This window comes from Podarcis gaigeae (assembly GCF_964106915.1).
Source record: "Podarcis gaigeae genome assembly, chromosome: 3".
Lineage (NCBI taxonomy): Eukaryota > Metazoa > Chordata > Lepidosauria > Squamata > Lacertidae > Podarcis > Podarcis gaigeae.
Genome location: NC_139680.1, coordinates 742,307 through 756,324, shown reverse-complemented (window position 1 = coordinate 756,324; position 14,018 = coordinate 742,307). Strand labels below are relative to the sequence as shown.

At 44.2% G+C, this 14,018-nt stretch overlaps 1 protein-coding gene across 1 annotated transcript in view; it reads right to left on the bottom strand.

Moving 5' to 3' along the window:
* COL4A2 (collagen type IV alpha 2 chain) overlaps positions 1-14,018 on the bottom strand; it is a 181,414-nt gene that overhangs the window by 81,865 nt on the left and 85,531 nt on the right. Inside the window, exons 5-11 of the mRNA XM_083729819.1 lie at positions 9,868-10,002; positions 9,744-9,788; positions 5,721-5,837; positions 3,132-3,203; positions 2,411-2,446; positions 2,245-2,307; positions 1,920-1,955 (exon numbers count right to left, since the gene is read on the bottom strand). Coding sequence (XP_083585945.1) covers positions 1,920-1,955; positions 2,245-2,307; positions 2,411-2,446; positions 3,132-3,203; positions 5,721-5,837; positions 9,744-9,788; positions 9,868-10,002 — 504 coding nt within the window. The remainder of the gene's footprint in view (positions 1-1,919; positions 1,956-2,244; positions 2,308-2,410; positions 2,447-3,131; positions 3,204-5,720; positions 5,838-9,743; positions 9,789-9,867; positions 10,003-14,018) is intronic.

The window sequence follows — 14,018 nt, the reverse complement described above, 5'->3', positions numbered from 1 at the left end:
CTGGTCACTCACCTGTTGAGGTTCCTTGAAAATCTTGCAGTCCCACACAGGGAAAGAAGCCCTTCCAGAGCATTGGAAGTTAATTCATTTTATCTTTGTCCCTCAGAGATAATATGATAGGCAGTAAAGGTAAAGGAACCCCTATTAGGTCCAGTCGTGGCCGACTCTGGGGTTGTGGCGCTCATCTTGCTTTATTGGCCGACAGCTTTCGGGTCATGTGGCCAGCATGATTAAGCCGCTTCTGGTGAACCAGAGCAGCGCACGGAAACGCCGTTTACCTTCCCACCGGAGCGGTACCTATTTATCTACTTGCACTTTGACGTGCTTTTGAACTGTTAGGTTGGCAGGAGCAGGGACTGAGCAATGGGAGCTCACCCCGTCGTGGGGATTTGAACCGCTGACCTTCTGATCGGCAAGCCCTAGTCTCTGTGGTTTAACCCACAGTGCCACCCGTGTCCCATGATAGGCAGTAGCTATTGTTAAAGGTAATGGACCCCTGACAGTTAAGTCGCGAATGACTCTGGGGTTGCGGCGCTCATCTCGCTTCATTGGCCGAGGGAGCCGACATTTGTCCGCAGACAGTTTTTCCGCGTCGTGGCCAGCAGTAGCTACTGTTAATCACCACCTAATTATCTCAATCAATGGAGCCTTGATGGAGCTATGATTCCTCCCCGGAAATCCATCTTCAGAGAGAGAAAAGGAACAAGCAGGACTGCCTTGTCCTTCTCTAGCCTAGTTAGACTAGAAACCTTTTCTATTCAAGTCATGCACATCCTACAATGAATAACTTTATTATTATTTTAGTTCATGGGGAGTCGTATCCAATGGAATGGGTGTTCACTATGTTCACACTAGACAAGGGCAAAGACTTATGAGAAGTAGGCTGGACTCCCTCAGTTTTTCCTCCCGTCTAGGCGCAGACAATACATTCCTCCCGGCTCTCCTGACTCAGCTAAGTTGTTACTAGTTTCTGAACTCCCCCTTTTCCCTTTAGATTTTCCATATTATTGTTTTAGTTTTACTGTACAGTTCTTTGCCCATGCATTGTGTTTTCCACCAAAAAAGGGGGGGGGCTTTCCGTTGCTCTTTATGTTTGGTTGTTCTGCTTATTTGCCACCCTTCTTTTATTCCTTAGTTGTTTACTTATATTGATATTTTTTCCAGAATTATTTATTCCGCTTCGGTGTGTGTGTGGTTGTGTGCTACTTGTGTGGCTGCTGGTGTGGCATTTGCATTCTCCTGCCCTAATTTTACCTCCTCCTGGTTCACTGTTTTTACACTAACAATGGAGTGAGCGTTCCTCTTATGTCCCTGCCTGCCTGCTTCTATTGGCTTTTGATACTGAGTCCTGCCTGCCTGTCTCCTGGTTTGTTTTGGCGGCGACAGAGGGCCCGCCCCTCGTCCTCATCCTCCTGGTTGCAGCTGTGACAAGGAGTGTGTGTGTGGCTTCTATTTCCCCCCACATCCGGTTCACAGAGTGGCAAACAGAGTGTGTAGTTTGGTGTGAGGTTTTTGCCTGCGGGTGAGGCGCAGATTGATGCTTTATCTGATTCTGAGCCAGAATGTTTAGGTTTTTCTGAGGATCAGAGACAAGAGCATCATGACCCCTCTCCAGCCACTGCAGATGCTCCACCTCCCATTTCTCAAAACTTTCCAGCCTCATTGATTGAGCAGTTGAAGGAAGCCCTTATTGCTTCACTGTTCTCTGAATTGCATTTAAACTTATCTCCAAAGAAGCAGCCTAGGTCAAAGAAAGTAACCCATTCTGCCACCCAGAATTGTGGTATTCCACTTTATCTTTATGGCTTAAATTCCTCAACTGACCAAAGGAACTTCTATAGCAAATTTGCATTTGCAACAGACCTGTGGATCATGTTCTGTGGACCCAAGATGGTCCCAATCATCAGAAAAAGACTTACCTGAAGTCCTGGAGATCCTGGTGGCCCTGGAGGTCCCTGAAAACAGAAGTTAGACAGTAAAGGGTCCCTTTGGAGTGCTCACTTCATGTAAATATAGGTATTTCACATACAGCTTTTAAAATGTACCTAGAATCTAAATATTTTAATAACTGTTTCAGCACTCCAGTGTCCTTTCATGTTTTAATAAAAAGCATTAATTCTAACTTGAGGAGTTCTGAGATTTGCCCATGTGCAGTCATCAGGATACCACGCTGCTATCTGCATTCATGTAACCATTCCCCAGGGCAGCTGATGAATTATAATTTATGCATTTCATTATACTTACAGGTAGACCTGTGTTTCCAACTGGACCAAATATACCCACTGCACCAGGAGCACCCTGAGGTCCCTAGACAGGAAGATAATTGCTTGTTTTTAAAATCAAACTGTTCCTTAATAGTTTATCATAAAGTCACTCTTAAAAAATTGTTATTTATCACCTTAGTACTTACCGGGAAGCCCCTCAAACCTGGGTCACCCGTGTCTCCCTAGAGAAAGAAATCTTAGATAGTAAATGCAAGTCTAACATAAACAGCAATTTCTACTACATTGAAATAAAAAGGTACATATACATTATTTACAGAACTTTGTGATTATTTGCAAAATGCAAAAGATAAAAGTAATTAGAAAAGTAAATTTTGTCAGTATGGCAATGTCTTCAATTCATATTTGTAACAGAAACAAAACATTTAACAACTAATATGCAAATAATACTTATTTCCTATAAAACATAATACCTATGTCTATACAGTATATGATTTGTTTCAATATATTCACTTGAAAGAGCATGGGGAACAGCCCATGGAAAAGGACTTTTCTTGACCATAAAGATTTGTAATGCTATGATAACTGTTACAGAACTTGCATAGGATGATATTTTACTTGCATTGGATAGAATCTATTTCTACATATATACACTGAAAAATGAGATGCAAGATTTTCAGTTGACAGTCTACATTTGGGAACATGATAAAAAAGCCTTCCTCCTGAAAATTTGGCTTCAGAACATAACTGGAAGGTTTCAAACTTCTCACATATTCAGGAAGAGCTGAGACTCTCAAAACATTTGAAAGGAGGTAGAGTAAAACATGGTAACCAAAAAACCACAGTACCAGAAAACATGCTAACTTTGCACAACATCTTTTTAAGTTCTTAACAGCAGCGCAAACTTACCCTGAACTGCACGGCTAATTCCGGAGTAAAAACAAAGGGCTCTCCCTTCTGACCTTTGGGTCCTTGGATTCCCTACAGTGGTTGAAAACAAGTATTTAGCTCTCTGCCCATGATCAGTAACAGCATAAGGGTTTTATGGAGTTGTTTCAGTAAATCTATGTGTATCCATATGTAAGCACTACCATTCCTCTTCCGATCTAGGAATCCATTGAAAAAATGTGCTTTCCAACATGGGTATGGAGTAAAAGCCTTCCTAAACCCTACCTCAAGCCAACAGAAGGTAGTGTTGTAAATTTAAATGAAGGTAAGTTGCAAACTATAGGATTTGTGGCCCATATTGGGACTACTACACATGCCACATAATACCCGTTCCGCATTTGTAAGAACTTGATCGTTTAGTGTGGCAGCACCTGCAATATGGAACTCCCTGCCAATTGAGATCAAGAAGGCACCTTTGTTCAATTTCCTGCTTCATCACAAGTCAAAGGTGTTCACTCCCCGCTGCAGGTGAGGTTCAGGCAGGGGAAAGCCAGGATTTATGAGGCGAAAATCCTGACCATGTTCCCCAGTGTGGTCTGGGGAGCTCACTGCAGCCCGCTGTGCTGCTCAAGCCCATGTCTGCCAACTTGAAAGGGAGTGTGACCTGGGAGTGTGTCCCTGATGTGGACGAGCTTTTGTCTCTGGCATGATTTGGGTTGGTTCATCCTTAATCTGGTATACTAGCGTTTAATCAAGAGGTGCTCCTAGGTTGACATATGATAATGGGCTGAAATCAATTAGCTGCCAAAAGGACTGGGCCTGGCTCTTTGAAGGTATTGAATGTTTTTTCTAAAGTTTGAAAATCCTCACAACAGCCAAGAAAGGAAAGGGGAGGACAAGGTGGTCTTTTTCTTGTCCTCCCCGTAAAATGAAAGAGACGTGTGTAGCCACGGCTATGTTATTCTGCCTGCTACCATGGAAAAGAGGAGGGAAACTTTTGATTTATGCTCAACAAGGAATTTAACAAGGTTTTATTATGCCCTCCGCCCTCGACCAAGGTTGAATGGACTCTATTTAAAATTATCTTTGGATTGGGCCAGGAATGTGAGGGAGCAATGCAGAGCAAGAAGAATGAACAGCTGCTGAACAGATCTGGCAAGAGGCCGAGTTTGATAAAAGATCTTGTATTTAACTGTGTGCCAAGGAAGAACTCCAGAGTGGAATTTTAATGGCAGAGACTGGACATGTACTCTGTGAGTCATTTATGGCTGCAGCCCATTTGCTAGTTGGTGAACAGCGGAAGGAATGGAATGTGACCTTGTACCATCCAGATAAACACAGTAAAGAACTGAACAATGGAAGATAGTAATTAATTCTCCTAGCACACCAGGTCTGAAACAACAATGTACATGAAGAACTTCACACGTGAACTGGTATTCTGAGGCACACTGCCTCCAGCAGTAATCATAACCAACATGGCTAGTAGGAATTAATAGCCTTAGTCTACATGAACTTGTCCGATCCCTTTTTAAGTCAGCTTGGTGGCCAATACTATATCCTGTGGCAGCAACCTCCATAGTTTAATCTCTTTTTTTCTGTTCTGAATTTTCCAATGGTCCTAGGTTCCAGTATTATGTGAGAGGTCCCCCCACCAAAAAATGATACACACAAACTCCATTTGATTGTAAGCAAAACAAAAAACCCCTCAAAGCAGTTTACAAAAAAGAATGGAATTACGAAATTATCAGTTAAAAAGTTAGAAACAGCTGTTTAAAAGAGACAGAAAAAGTGTCTCCACCCACTTTCTCCACACCACACATAATGGATGGGACTGTTACCTTTGCACAGTAGCCACCCAAACTCAGGTGTTTCTTTTTCACACGTCTCCATCCAAGCAAGGAACAGGCACCATCACATGCAAGGGCACATTCCAGTCAGGCAAAACCACTAAAGCAGTGGTTCCCAACCTTTTTTTGGCCATGCCCCACCTAAGCATCTCTAAAATCCTCGTGCCCCCCCCCCCCCGTGACATATAATTCTTATTATTCAAAAAGTGAACCCCTATTCACATGTAGGAAGCCTAAAAGGCCATTAACTTGGTCTAAACAAGCTTCCAAATTGCCCCCCATAAAATCAAATTGCCCCCTGTGGGGGGGTGTGCCCCACATGGCACTCAAGCAAGGTGTGGAGAAGGAGTGTAGCTTGGAGACGAGGTGGGACCTAGAGGGGGTGAGGCTCCCTCACGCTGCCTCCCATGGCAAAGTGAATGCATGGTTTTGGTGGTCCATGATTTGTGACTACACAATATGAGGGAGCTCCATGTTAGCCTAGGAATTATCGCTGTACAAGATGAATGCTAGGGATCTTGGGATTTATCACAAAGCAGAGCTATGGAGGAATTATAGTTTTTGCAGACATAATGCTAACAAGACAAATTCGCATAATCACTCCACCAGGCTTCCTCCCGTGAGGGAAAATCTACTACTCTTCTCCTGACACTGGTGATAAGGAGCAGCGTACATTTTGCTGTGGTTTACAAAACATTTGCAAAGGTTGCATTAACTAAGATGTAGTTACATTCCATTTATTCATTCAGTGTTAGCAACTTACAAAGAATCCGGGCAAGCCTCCAGGTCCCTGGCCTCCCTGCTGACCAGCGTCCCCCTTGGTCCCATTACAGCCATCATGGCCTGGTTTGCCCCTTGATCCTGCTTGACCCGGATGACCCTGCAGAGACAGAACAAACACAAGAATGTTTATCCAACCATCTGTTTTTAGTTTCAACTTCCTAGTCTTCATACAGCTCTTAAATGTTCTCACCATTACCCTAAGCAATTACTCCATGAGAAAACTGAGTGGGGGGAAATTCTTTAAAATATCTATGTAGTTTAAACCAGATACCCCAGAAAACTTGAAAAGCCATCAGTGGGAAAAGGAAGTGGACACATGGACAATCAGTGGGCTGGGAAGAGTGGAGAAACAAAAGTGAAAAGAAGAGATGCCAATCTATCATCAGTTCCCTCTCTTCTATTTAAAAAAGGAAGCTTACTGAGGCAAAAGTCAAATGTGACACCAAGTGCACAAGAAGAACTGCATGAATCCAGGCTCTGCTTTGAGCCAAGTCGCCTTCTCTAGGCATCCAGTGTGAGTAGGCCCCAAACCTGGAGTGCCAACTTGGACAGGCACAGTGGTGTACAGTGCATTTAAATTCGGTTTAAACTACCTGCTTGGTGTGTGGTACATAGCATGGGTAAGTTCTTTTTGACTGTCTGGATCCATATTTAAAATTCGGCTTGAGAGATTTTGTGTCAAGAATCTCTAAAATCAGGGGAAATCAGTATGGAGGAAGCCAGTTCTGGGATACATACCTGGGTAGTTCTGGAAAAGAGCATAGGAGTAAAACTTCTTTGTTTATTATTTTATACAATACATTGTTAATTAGAAAGTTCAAAACCAAGTTTTACTTTGACAATAATGCCTCCTCAATAATTTCTCATGTTCAGAATTTGGTGAAAGGTAGATTCAAAAGGCTCCGTCATTTGCCCAAGGTTATTTGCACTTTAAATATCCTCCAAAACATTCACTATCTGTAGCACAAAAGATTGATTTTTATTTCGTAGAATGGCTTGTATACCTTCTCTCTGTGAAATTAGGCAGGTAGGCAGGAGAGACAGGGGGTGGACTGTGCAACTGGTGGAGATCCATGGAACTTTAAAAAAAAATCCAGTCAGCTTTTACAACAGAATCTACTGTTTTAAATTAATATTTAGTTTTATATTACTATCTGTTTAAACGTTTACTATTCTATTTCTGTTATGTACTGAAGTTCTCACCCTGGGCCAGAAGGGGGATACTGTAGATAGTTTTCAGTCAGGTCCACATATGCAAATAAGGGATTGAAAGTGACGTTCAGTGATTGGATAGTTACAGAAAGTGGTTACAGTTGCGTTGTAGTGGAGCTCTATATAAGCAGGCTGGCTGAACCCTTCAGTTCAGTTTTGTTGTGGTCTGTGAATAAACAAGAGCTGTTTGAAGAACCGCTGTGCCATCTGATATGTTCACCCACAACTTTACACTGATGACGAGGATGGAGCTGAATCACTGAGCTGAAACACCGAGCGAAATCACTGAACAGAACCAATTCAGAGCTGACCGCTCTGGCTAGAGCACTGCGTTCCATCCATTGCCCTCTACGTCGGCATCGGAACCATGGCTTCACTCGTGCCTCTATTGCTGTTTTCCCCAGCCTCTGAATCATGGGACTCCGACCTTGCTCAGTTTGACTGCTACCTCCAAGCCAACGAGCTGACAGAAGTGTCAAAGGAGCGTAAGCGGGGCCTATTCCTCAGCCTCTGTGGGCCCAAGGTGTTTGAGACGGCCCGAGCATTGGTTGTGCCTCAAGCAGTCCAGGCAGCGCCATGGGACACGATTCCAGAGAAGCTCCACAACCACTACGCGCCAAAGCATTCCAAGATTGCTGCCCGTCATGTGTTCTACCACCGGAACCAGGCAGAGGGAGAGTCAATTAACCACTACACCGCCACCCTCCGACAGGCTGCAATGCACTGCGAGTTCCGAGACGATGCCCTGATGGATCAAATCGCCTGTGGGGTATGGGACATCCGTCTGCAACGACGTCTCCTTGCCAAGCCAGACCTCACGCTGCAGAAGGCCATTGAGGAGGCCGCGGCCTCGGAAGCTGCTGCACTCTCTGCCCAGGAGATCTGCAAGGGCAACAGCCCACGTCTTGCTAGGAAGCCAGTTCCGGTGCATCATGAAGTGGCCAGCAGTGATGAGGCATCCTCCAGTGAAGATGATGACATGCACCAGACGAAGCAGGAGTGTGGGAAGTTCCAACAGAAGTCCAAGGGCCAATCGGAATGTGCCAGCTGTGGAGGCAACCATTCCCGAGCCAAGTGTCGATTCAGAGATGCCATCTGTCGGAAATGTTCCAGAAGGGGCCACATCACTAAGGTCTGCCGATCGGCTCCGTACAACACCCCCCCTTCACCGTGTCGCAAGTCCAAGTCTTCACTCCAGTTCGACAAGGAAAGCTGTTTTGCTCTCACCAACTGCCACTGCCCATCGGGAACCACGATTGGCCAAACCAACTCGCCTACGCGACACAAGGTGAACGTCACTGTGCTCTTTGAAGGAGCTCCGTGTGACATGGAGATCGACACCGCGTTTGCCCTATCCATCGTGTCTTGGAGCACCATCAAAAGACTCGTAAACAGAGTGTCCAAAAGGCAACTCGACTCTCACTGCATACACCTGAGAGACTACCAGGGTAATGACATTCCCGTGGTAGGCATTGGCCGGTTCCGGATCGCCTTCAAGGATTTTTCGGGCCTGCTCCGACTGGTGGTGATCGAAGGTCAGCGGCCAAGCCTCCTAGGGCTAGACTGGTTTGATTCCCTTGGCCTGAAAGTCACCAGCATCAACTGCATCTCAAATGCAGAGACTGAGGGTCTGATCAAAGACTTTGCCGAGGTTTTTGACGGCACTTTGGGTCAATATACAGGTACGCCCATCTCCTTTAGCCTTGATCCACAAGTTGCCCCCATCAAGCTAAAGCCACGCCGGGTTCCTTTTCCTCTCAAGGCTAAGGTGGACGAGCAACTGGACAAGCTGATCGCCCAAGGAGTTTTGGAGCCGGTTGACCACGCCAAGTGGGAAACCCCCATCGTCACGCCTGTCAAGCCGGACGGGTCGATGAGAATCTGCGCCGATTACAAGTGCACAATCAACAAGGCACTTCAGCAGCACCCTTACCCAGTTCCTGTTGTCCAACACCTGTTGCATTCCCTGGTTGAGGGTAAGGTCTTCGCAAAGCTGGACCTTGCCCAAGTCTATCAACAACTGCCCGTTGACGATGCCACTGCTGAAGCCCAGGCGATCGTCACCCACCAAGGGGCATTCTGTTGCCGCCATTTGCAGTTTGGGGTGAGTGTGGCTCCTCACATCTTCCAAAGCCTTATGGAACGTCTCCTGCAAGGGCTTCCGGGCATGGTACCGTATTTTGACGATGTCTTGGTGTCCACAGACTCACACCAGCAGCTGTTCGAGTGCCTCGGCGCCGTGCTGACCAGGTTCCAGGAGGCCGGGCTCAAGGTAAAGAAGGAGAAGTGCCAGATCGCCGTTCCACAGGTGGAGTTCCTGGGCTATCTTATCGACGCCTCCGGCCTTCACCCGACAACATCCAAGATCTGTGCTATCCAGCAGGCCCCCATCCCAAAGAACAAGACGGAGTTGCAGGCATTCGTGGGACTGCTGAACTTTTCTAACATATACTCCTTTTATATATATATATAACTTTTATATACATATAAGTTTTATAACAGCTCTATATAAGCAGGCTGGCTGAACCCTTCAGTTCAGTTCTGTTCTGGCCTGTGAATAAACAAGAGCTGTTTGAAGAACCTTCATTTTATTTTGTCTGTATTTTTGATGTGTTTTTAATTTATGTTTGGCAACCACCTGGTTGTTTTAGAGAAAAGTGGGCCTATTTTTACATGTTACTGAACTCAATAGGCAGCAGATCTTTCATAATGGAAAGATTATTTGAAAGCAGTCTGAACTATTTACAGAAAGACCCTCTTATTTCAGTAGATTAAATGAGTGTCTACTTACAGGAATGCCATCTGCACCAGAAAAACCAGTGACCCCTCTTTGTCCCTAAGAAGAAAAAGGAAACGTGATTAAAAAGCCCAGTCTTTCTTTACAGTTGTTAGCCTAATGGAAATTATATCATTACCGCTTCTCCCTTTGGTCCAGTTATTCCTGGCTGGCCTCTTTCGCCTTTATATCCTTTGTGCCCTGGAAGTCCTGGGATACCTCCCACTCCAGGTGGTCCTGGGAATCCCTGCTGCCCAAGAAGTCCTGGTTGGCCCTGAAAATCACAACAAACACAATTCTTTAGAAACTACGGTAATGCATGCAACACTTGATCTCTGCAGTAATGAAGAAACCTGTGCTTCTCTTAATAAAGAAGCTAGCAATTTTTACAGAAGTCTAATTCCTCTGAACAGTAACATCCACCCAAATATTTTGCAGTGCAAATGAGTACCAAATGCAAGGAAGCCCTAGTTTTCACACTTTATTCTAGGGAAGTATTTCTGCTTGTTGACCAAGCATCAGAGAAGTCTCTTTTGCTATTGCATTTCAACAGTACACACCAGTGCGTCATTACCATACGGGTTTACTTAGAAATAAGTCTTACTGTATTCAATAGCGCTTATTCCCAGGTAACTGTATAAGGTTGCAACATGTATAGAATTGTGAAGCCCACTTAACTGGGGAATGGTTTTTAAATATATAATTTTATATATATACAGTAATACCTCCGTGAATGTCTGCCTTGTCTAGCGTCCGTTCCGGTGAATGTCCACGGCAAACCCAGAACAGGTTACGTCTAGGTTTGCCACTTTGCGCGTGTGCAGAAGTGCAAACAGCTCCACACACGTGCACAGATGTGCCACTTTGCCCTGCATTCTTCTGTATGTCTGTATCCTGCCCATCTGATTGGGTTTCCCCAGCCACTCTAGGCAGTTCCAGCATATATAAAAACATAGTAGGACATTAAACCTTAAAAAGCTTCAGATGTTTCCTAAATGTTATATAATTACTCATGTCATTGACATCTGGTGGGAGGGCATTCCACAGGGTAGGCGCCACTACCGAGAAGGCCCTTTGCCTGGTTCCCTGCAACCTCACTTCTTGCAAGGAGGGAAGCGCCAGAAGGCCCTTGGAGCTGCAGCTCAGTGTCCAGGCGGGATGAGGCGGGTGGAGATACTCCTTCAGGTGTATAGGGCTAAGGCCATTTATTGCAGATGACAAAATAGATAAATTATTATTATTATTAAAGTTGTATACCACCCTTCATCAGAAGATCACAGGGTGCGTCACAACATAAAAATACAAAATACAAAAGTAAAATAGATCCTTTACATTTTGAAAGTTTTATCTTTAAAATAGACCTGTAGATGGCACTCATCAACCACATCAATAGTAACACCAGAAAACTAGAACCACAAATGCACTTTTAAGGAATACTTCCACTACGTTCATTACAGTTTGAAGTGCAAGACTGTTTAGTAGGCATGTAGGTCAGGCTTGGAAGGAGGCATTAGTTTAGTCGTGACTCTTAGGCAAGAGGATTTGTCCCTAAAATGGTTACCAACAGCCTGCCTCTTGTTGCCATATATTACAGGAAGGAAAGCAATGTCTTGTGTAATGAAATATGATCCTGAATAAACAGACAGCGCCTTACATGGGCAATGCCTCATGTGGTCTAGCATGAAAAATGAGACCAGAACAGAAGGACTGAAGCACAAAGGAAAGCGTGCATTAATAAGTCTGATGAGGTGGTGTTGGGAAGTTGTATTTAGACAAGAGAAGAGTTACTGTTAATCTACCGCCATCTCAGGTATTTATTAAACAGTGTCAGAAGCCCAAACTACTCCACAGATGTGGGGGAGCAAAATGTGCCCCGAAGGAGAGATTTGACCCAGGGCTCCTAGGAGTATGTTGCAATAACATGGGTGCCAAAGCAACTGTTGCAGCTATTCATGGACATGGTGAGTCCCTTGCTAGCTTTTCTTAGGAACATTGGAAGGACTGCTGGATCTGCCCAGGGGGCCATCTGGTCCAGCCTCCTGTCCTCACAGTAGCCAACCAATTGCCCCAAAGGGAAAGCCACAAACAAGAGCAACTCTCCCCTTCTGCAGTTTCCAGCCACTGGTATTCAGAAGCATGGCTGCCTCCCCTGTGGCCAATAGCAGTTGGTCACCCTCTTGTCCTCCATGAATCCGCTTGATTCTCTTTTAAAGCCATCCAAGCTGGTGGCCATCGCTGCCTCTTGTGGGGGAGAGTTCCGTAGTTTAACTCTGCACTGTGTTATCTGTCCTGAATCTTTCAACATTCACTTTCATTGGACACCCACAAGTTCTAGTGTTATGAGAGAGGAAGAAAAACTTTTCTCTGTCCACTTTCTTCATGCCACACACAGTTTTATAAACTTCTACCATGTTGCCTCTTACTTGTCTTTTCTCTAAACTTAAAGGTCCCAAATGCAAGGGGAGTTGCTCCACACTCTTAGGGGTGTGTTTTGTGCTTCAGCAGACAAGGCCAAGGATCCCCTAGAGGTCCCTGGCCTGGCTGTCTCTTTCTGCGGTGCTGCCTCCTGAGTGGCTGGCTCCCTCCGTCTCTGTGCATTTGGGGTTTTGCCATGTTGGGGGTGCACTAGTGGAGTTTCTAGGGGTGTGGTGGGCATGCCTGCCACTTTTCCTACTGATTTGCTGCGTTTGGGTAGTTTGGGTTTCCCTTCCCTTCTGGGCTGGATGAGCGTAAGAGCATAAGGTAGAGTGACAGCATACCCCCCCCCCCTTGCATAATGAGGGTCTAGGGATGATCAAGAAACAGTTTGATACTAAGCATGGTGATACGTGGAAAGGAGTCCATAATTTGTCTCTTTTGCTGCTCTAATTAATACGTTGGACCTTTAGACACTGCTGCATTCATTCGCTGCCAGAAATTAAAGCTTATACTTTGAGTTATAAACACCTCAGGTTACAAATGCTTCAGGTTACAAACTCCGCTAACCTGTAAGAATTACCTTGAGTTGAGAACTTTGCCCCAGGATGAGAACGGAAATCGTGTGCCAGCAGCGCAGCAGCAGCAAGAGGCCCCATTAGCAAAATAATGTTCTGTTCTCTAGCTAAGAACAGTTTCAGGTTAAGAACGGACCTCCAGAACGAATTAAGTTCGTAAGTAGAGGTACCACTGTACATGAAAAATAAAGGCAAATTCAAATTTATTTTTCTAAAATGCTAAAGAAGAAAATCTCACCATGTTTAGTCTAATGGTCATGTAATTTACTGTTCATTTAAACTGAGTCATCCAGACATATGACATTTACTCCCAGGAAATTAAACTAATTCCAGGGAGGTGATTCAGCCCTTAGAATGATTTTTAAAATTGCAAATAAGGTCAAAATTAACATTAAATCCTCATAAAAGTGCCTGCTAAGGAATTCTCTCTACTGAGTTCCCAAAAGTCATGTTCTTGTTTGTGAGCAGTAAATTAGACAGTCATCCAAACAACTGAAGAGGCCTCTCCTTTCTCATGATTCAAATTAATTTATCAGATGCTTCCCCAGACTATTTCATCTTTTGGAAAATAATCATGTCACCATATAATGTCACCAATTTGAATATTCTAAGTATTTTTTATCTTAATTTTCACATCACAAGTCACATAAAATAGTTTCAAAAGATCACAATAGTAGAATAATGAAAAATATAACATATACTATTTGTTTATAAAATACAGCATTACTCTTAAAAATCTTGGTTTAGGATTATTCTTGTGTATATTAGAATCACTGGCCCCAATCCTGAATCCAGCAGGCACCTGGGCCTCCCCATTGTCATCTATGGCAGCTGGACCTCTGTGAACAGATGGGGTTCTCTTTCATACCTGGCAAGAGGAAGCATGTGTGTGCATCTCCTTCAGTTTACAAAAATTTAGTCAAGCCACTTGTCTAGATAGGATTTACAACTATCACTCATGCATATTTTCCCAATATTCTCACCTAAATTTATTGAGTAACTTGCCTAATTACCAAACTATTCTACAGGAACCAAATAATAATAATAAAAATAATAAAATTATTTATACCCTGCCCATCTGGCTGGGTTTCCCCAGCCACTCTGGGCAGCTTCCAACAGAATATTAAAATACAATAGTCAGTTAAACATTAAAAGCTTCCCTGAAAGGGTAACAAATGGGTGGTTTCAGAGATGTGACGAGGGAGCAAGAGGACCTAGCTGTTACCTTAGGCTTCGTCAACCCAAAACAGGTGAAAGGGAAATGTTATTGGTCAAAAGAGATACAGGGCAAGTTGAA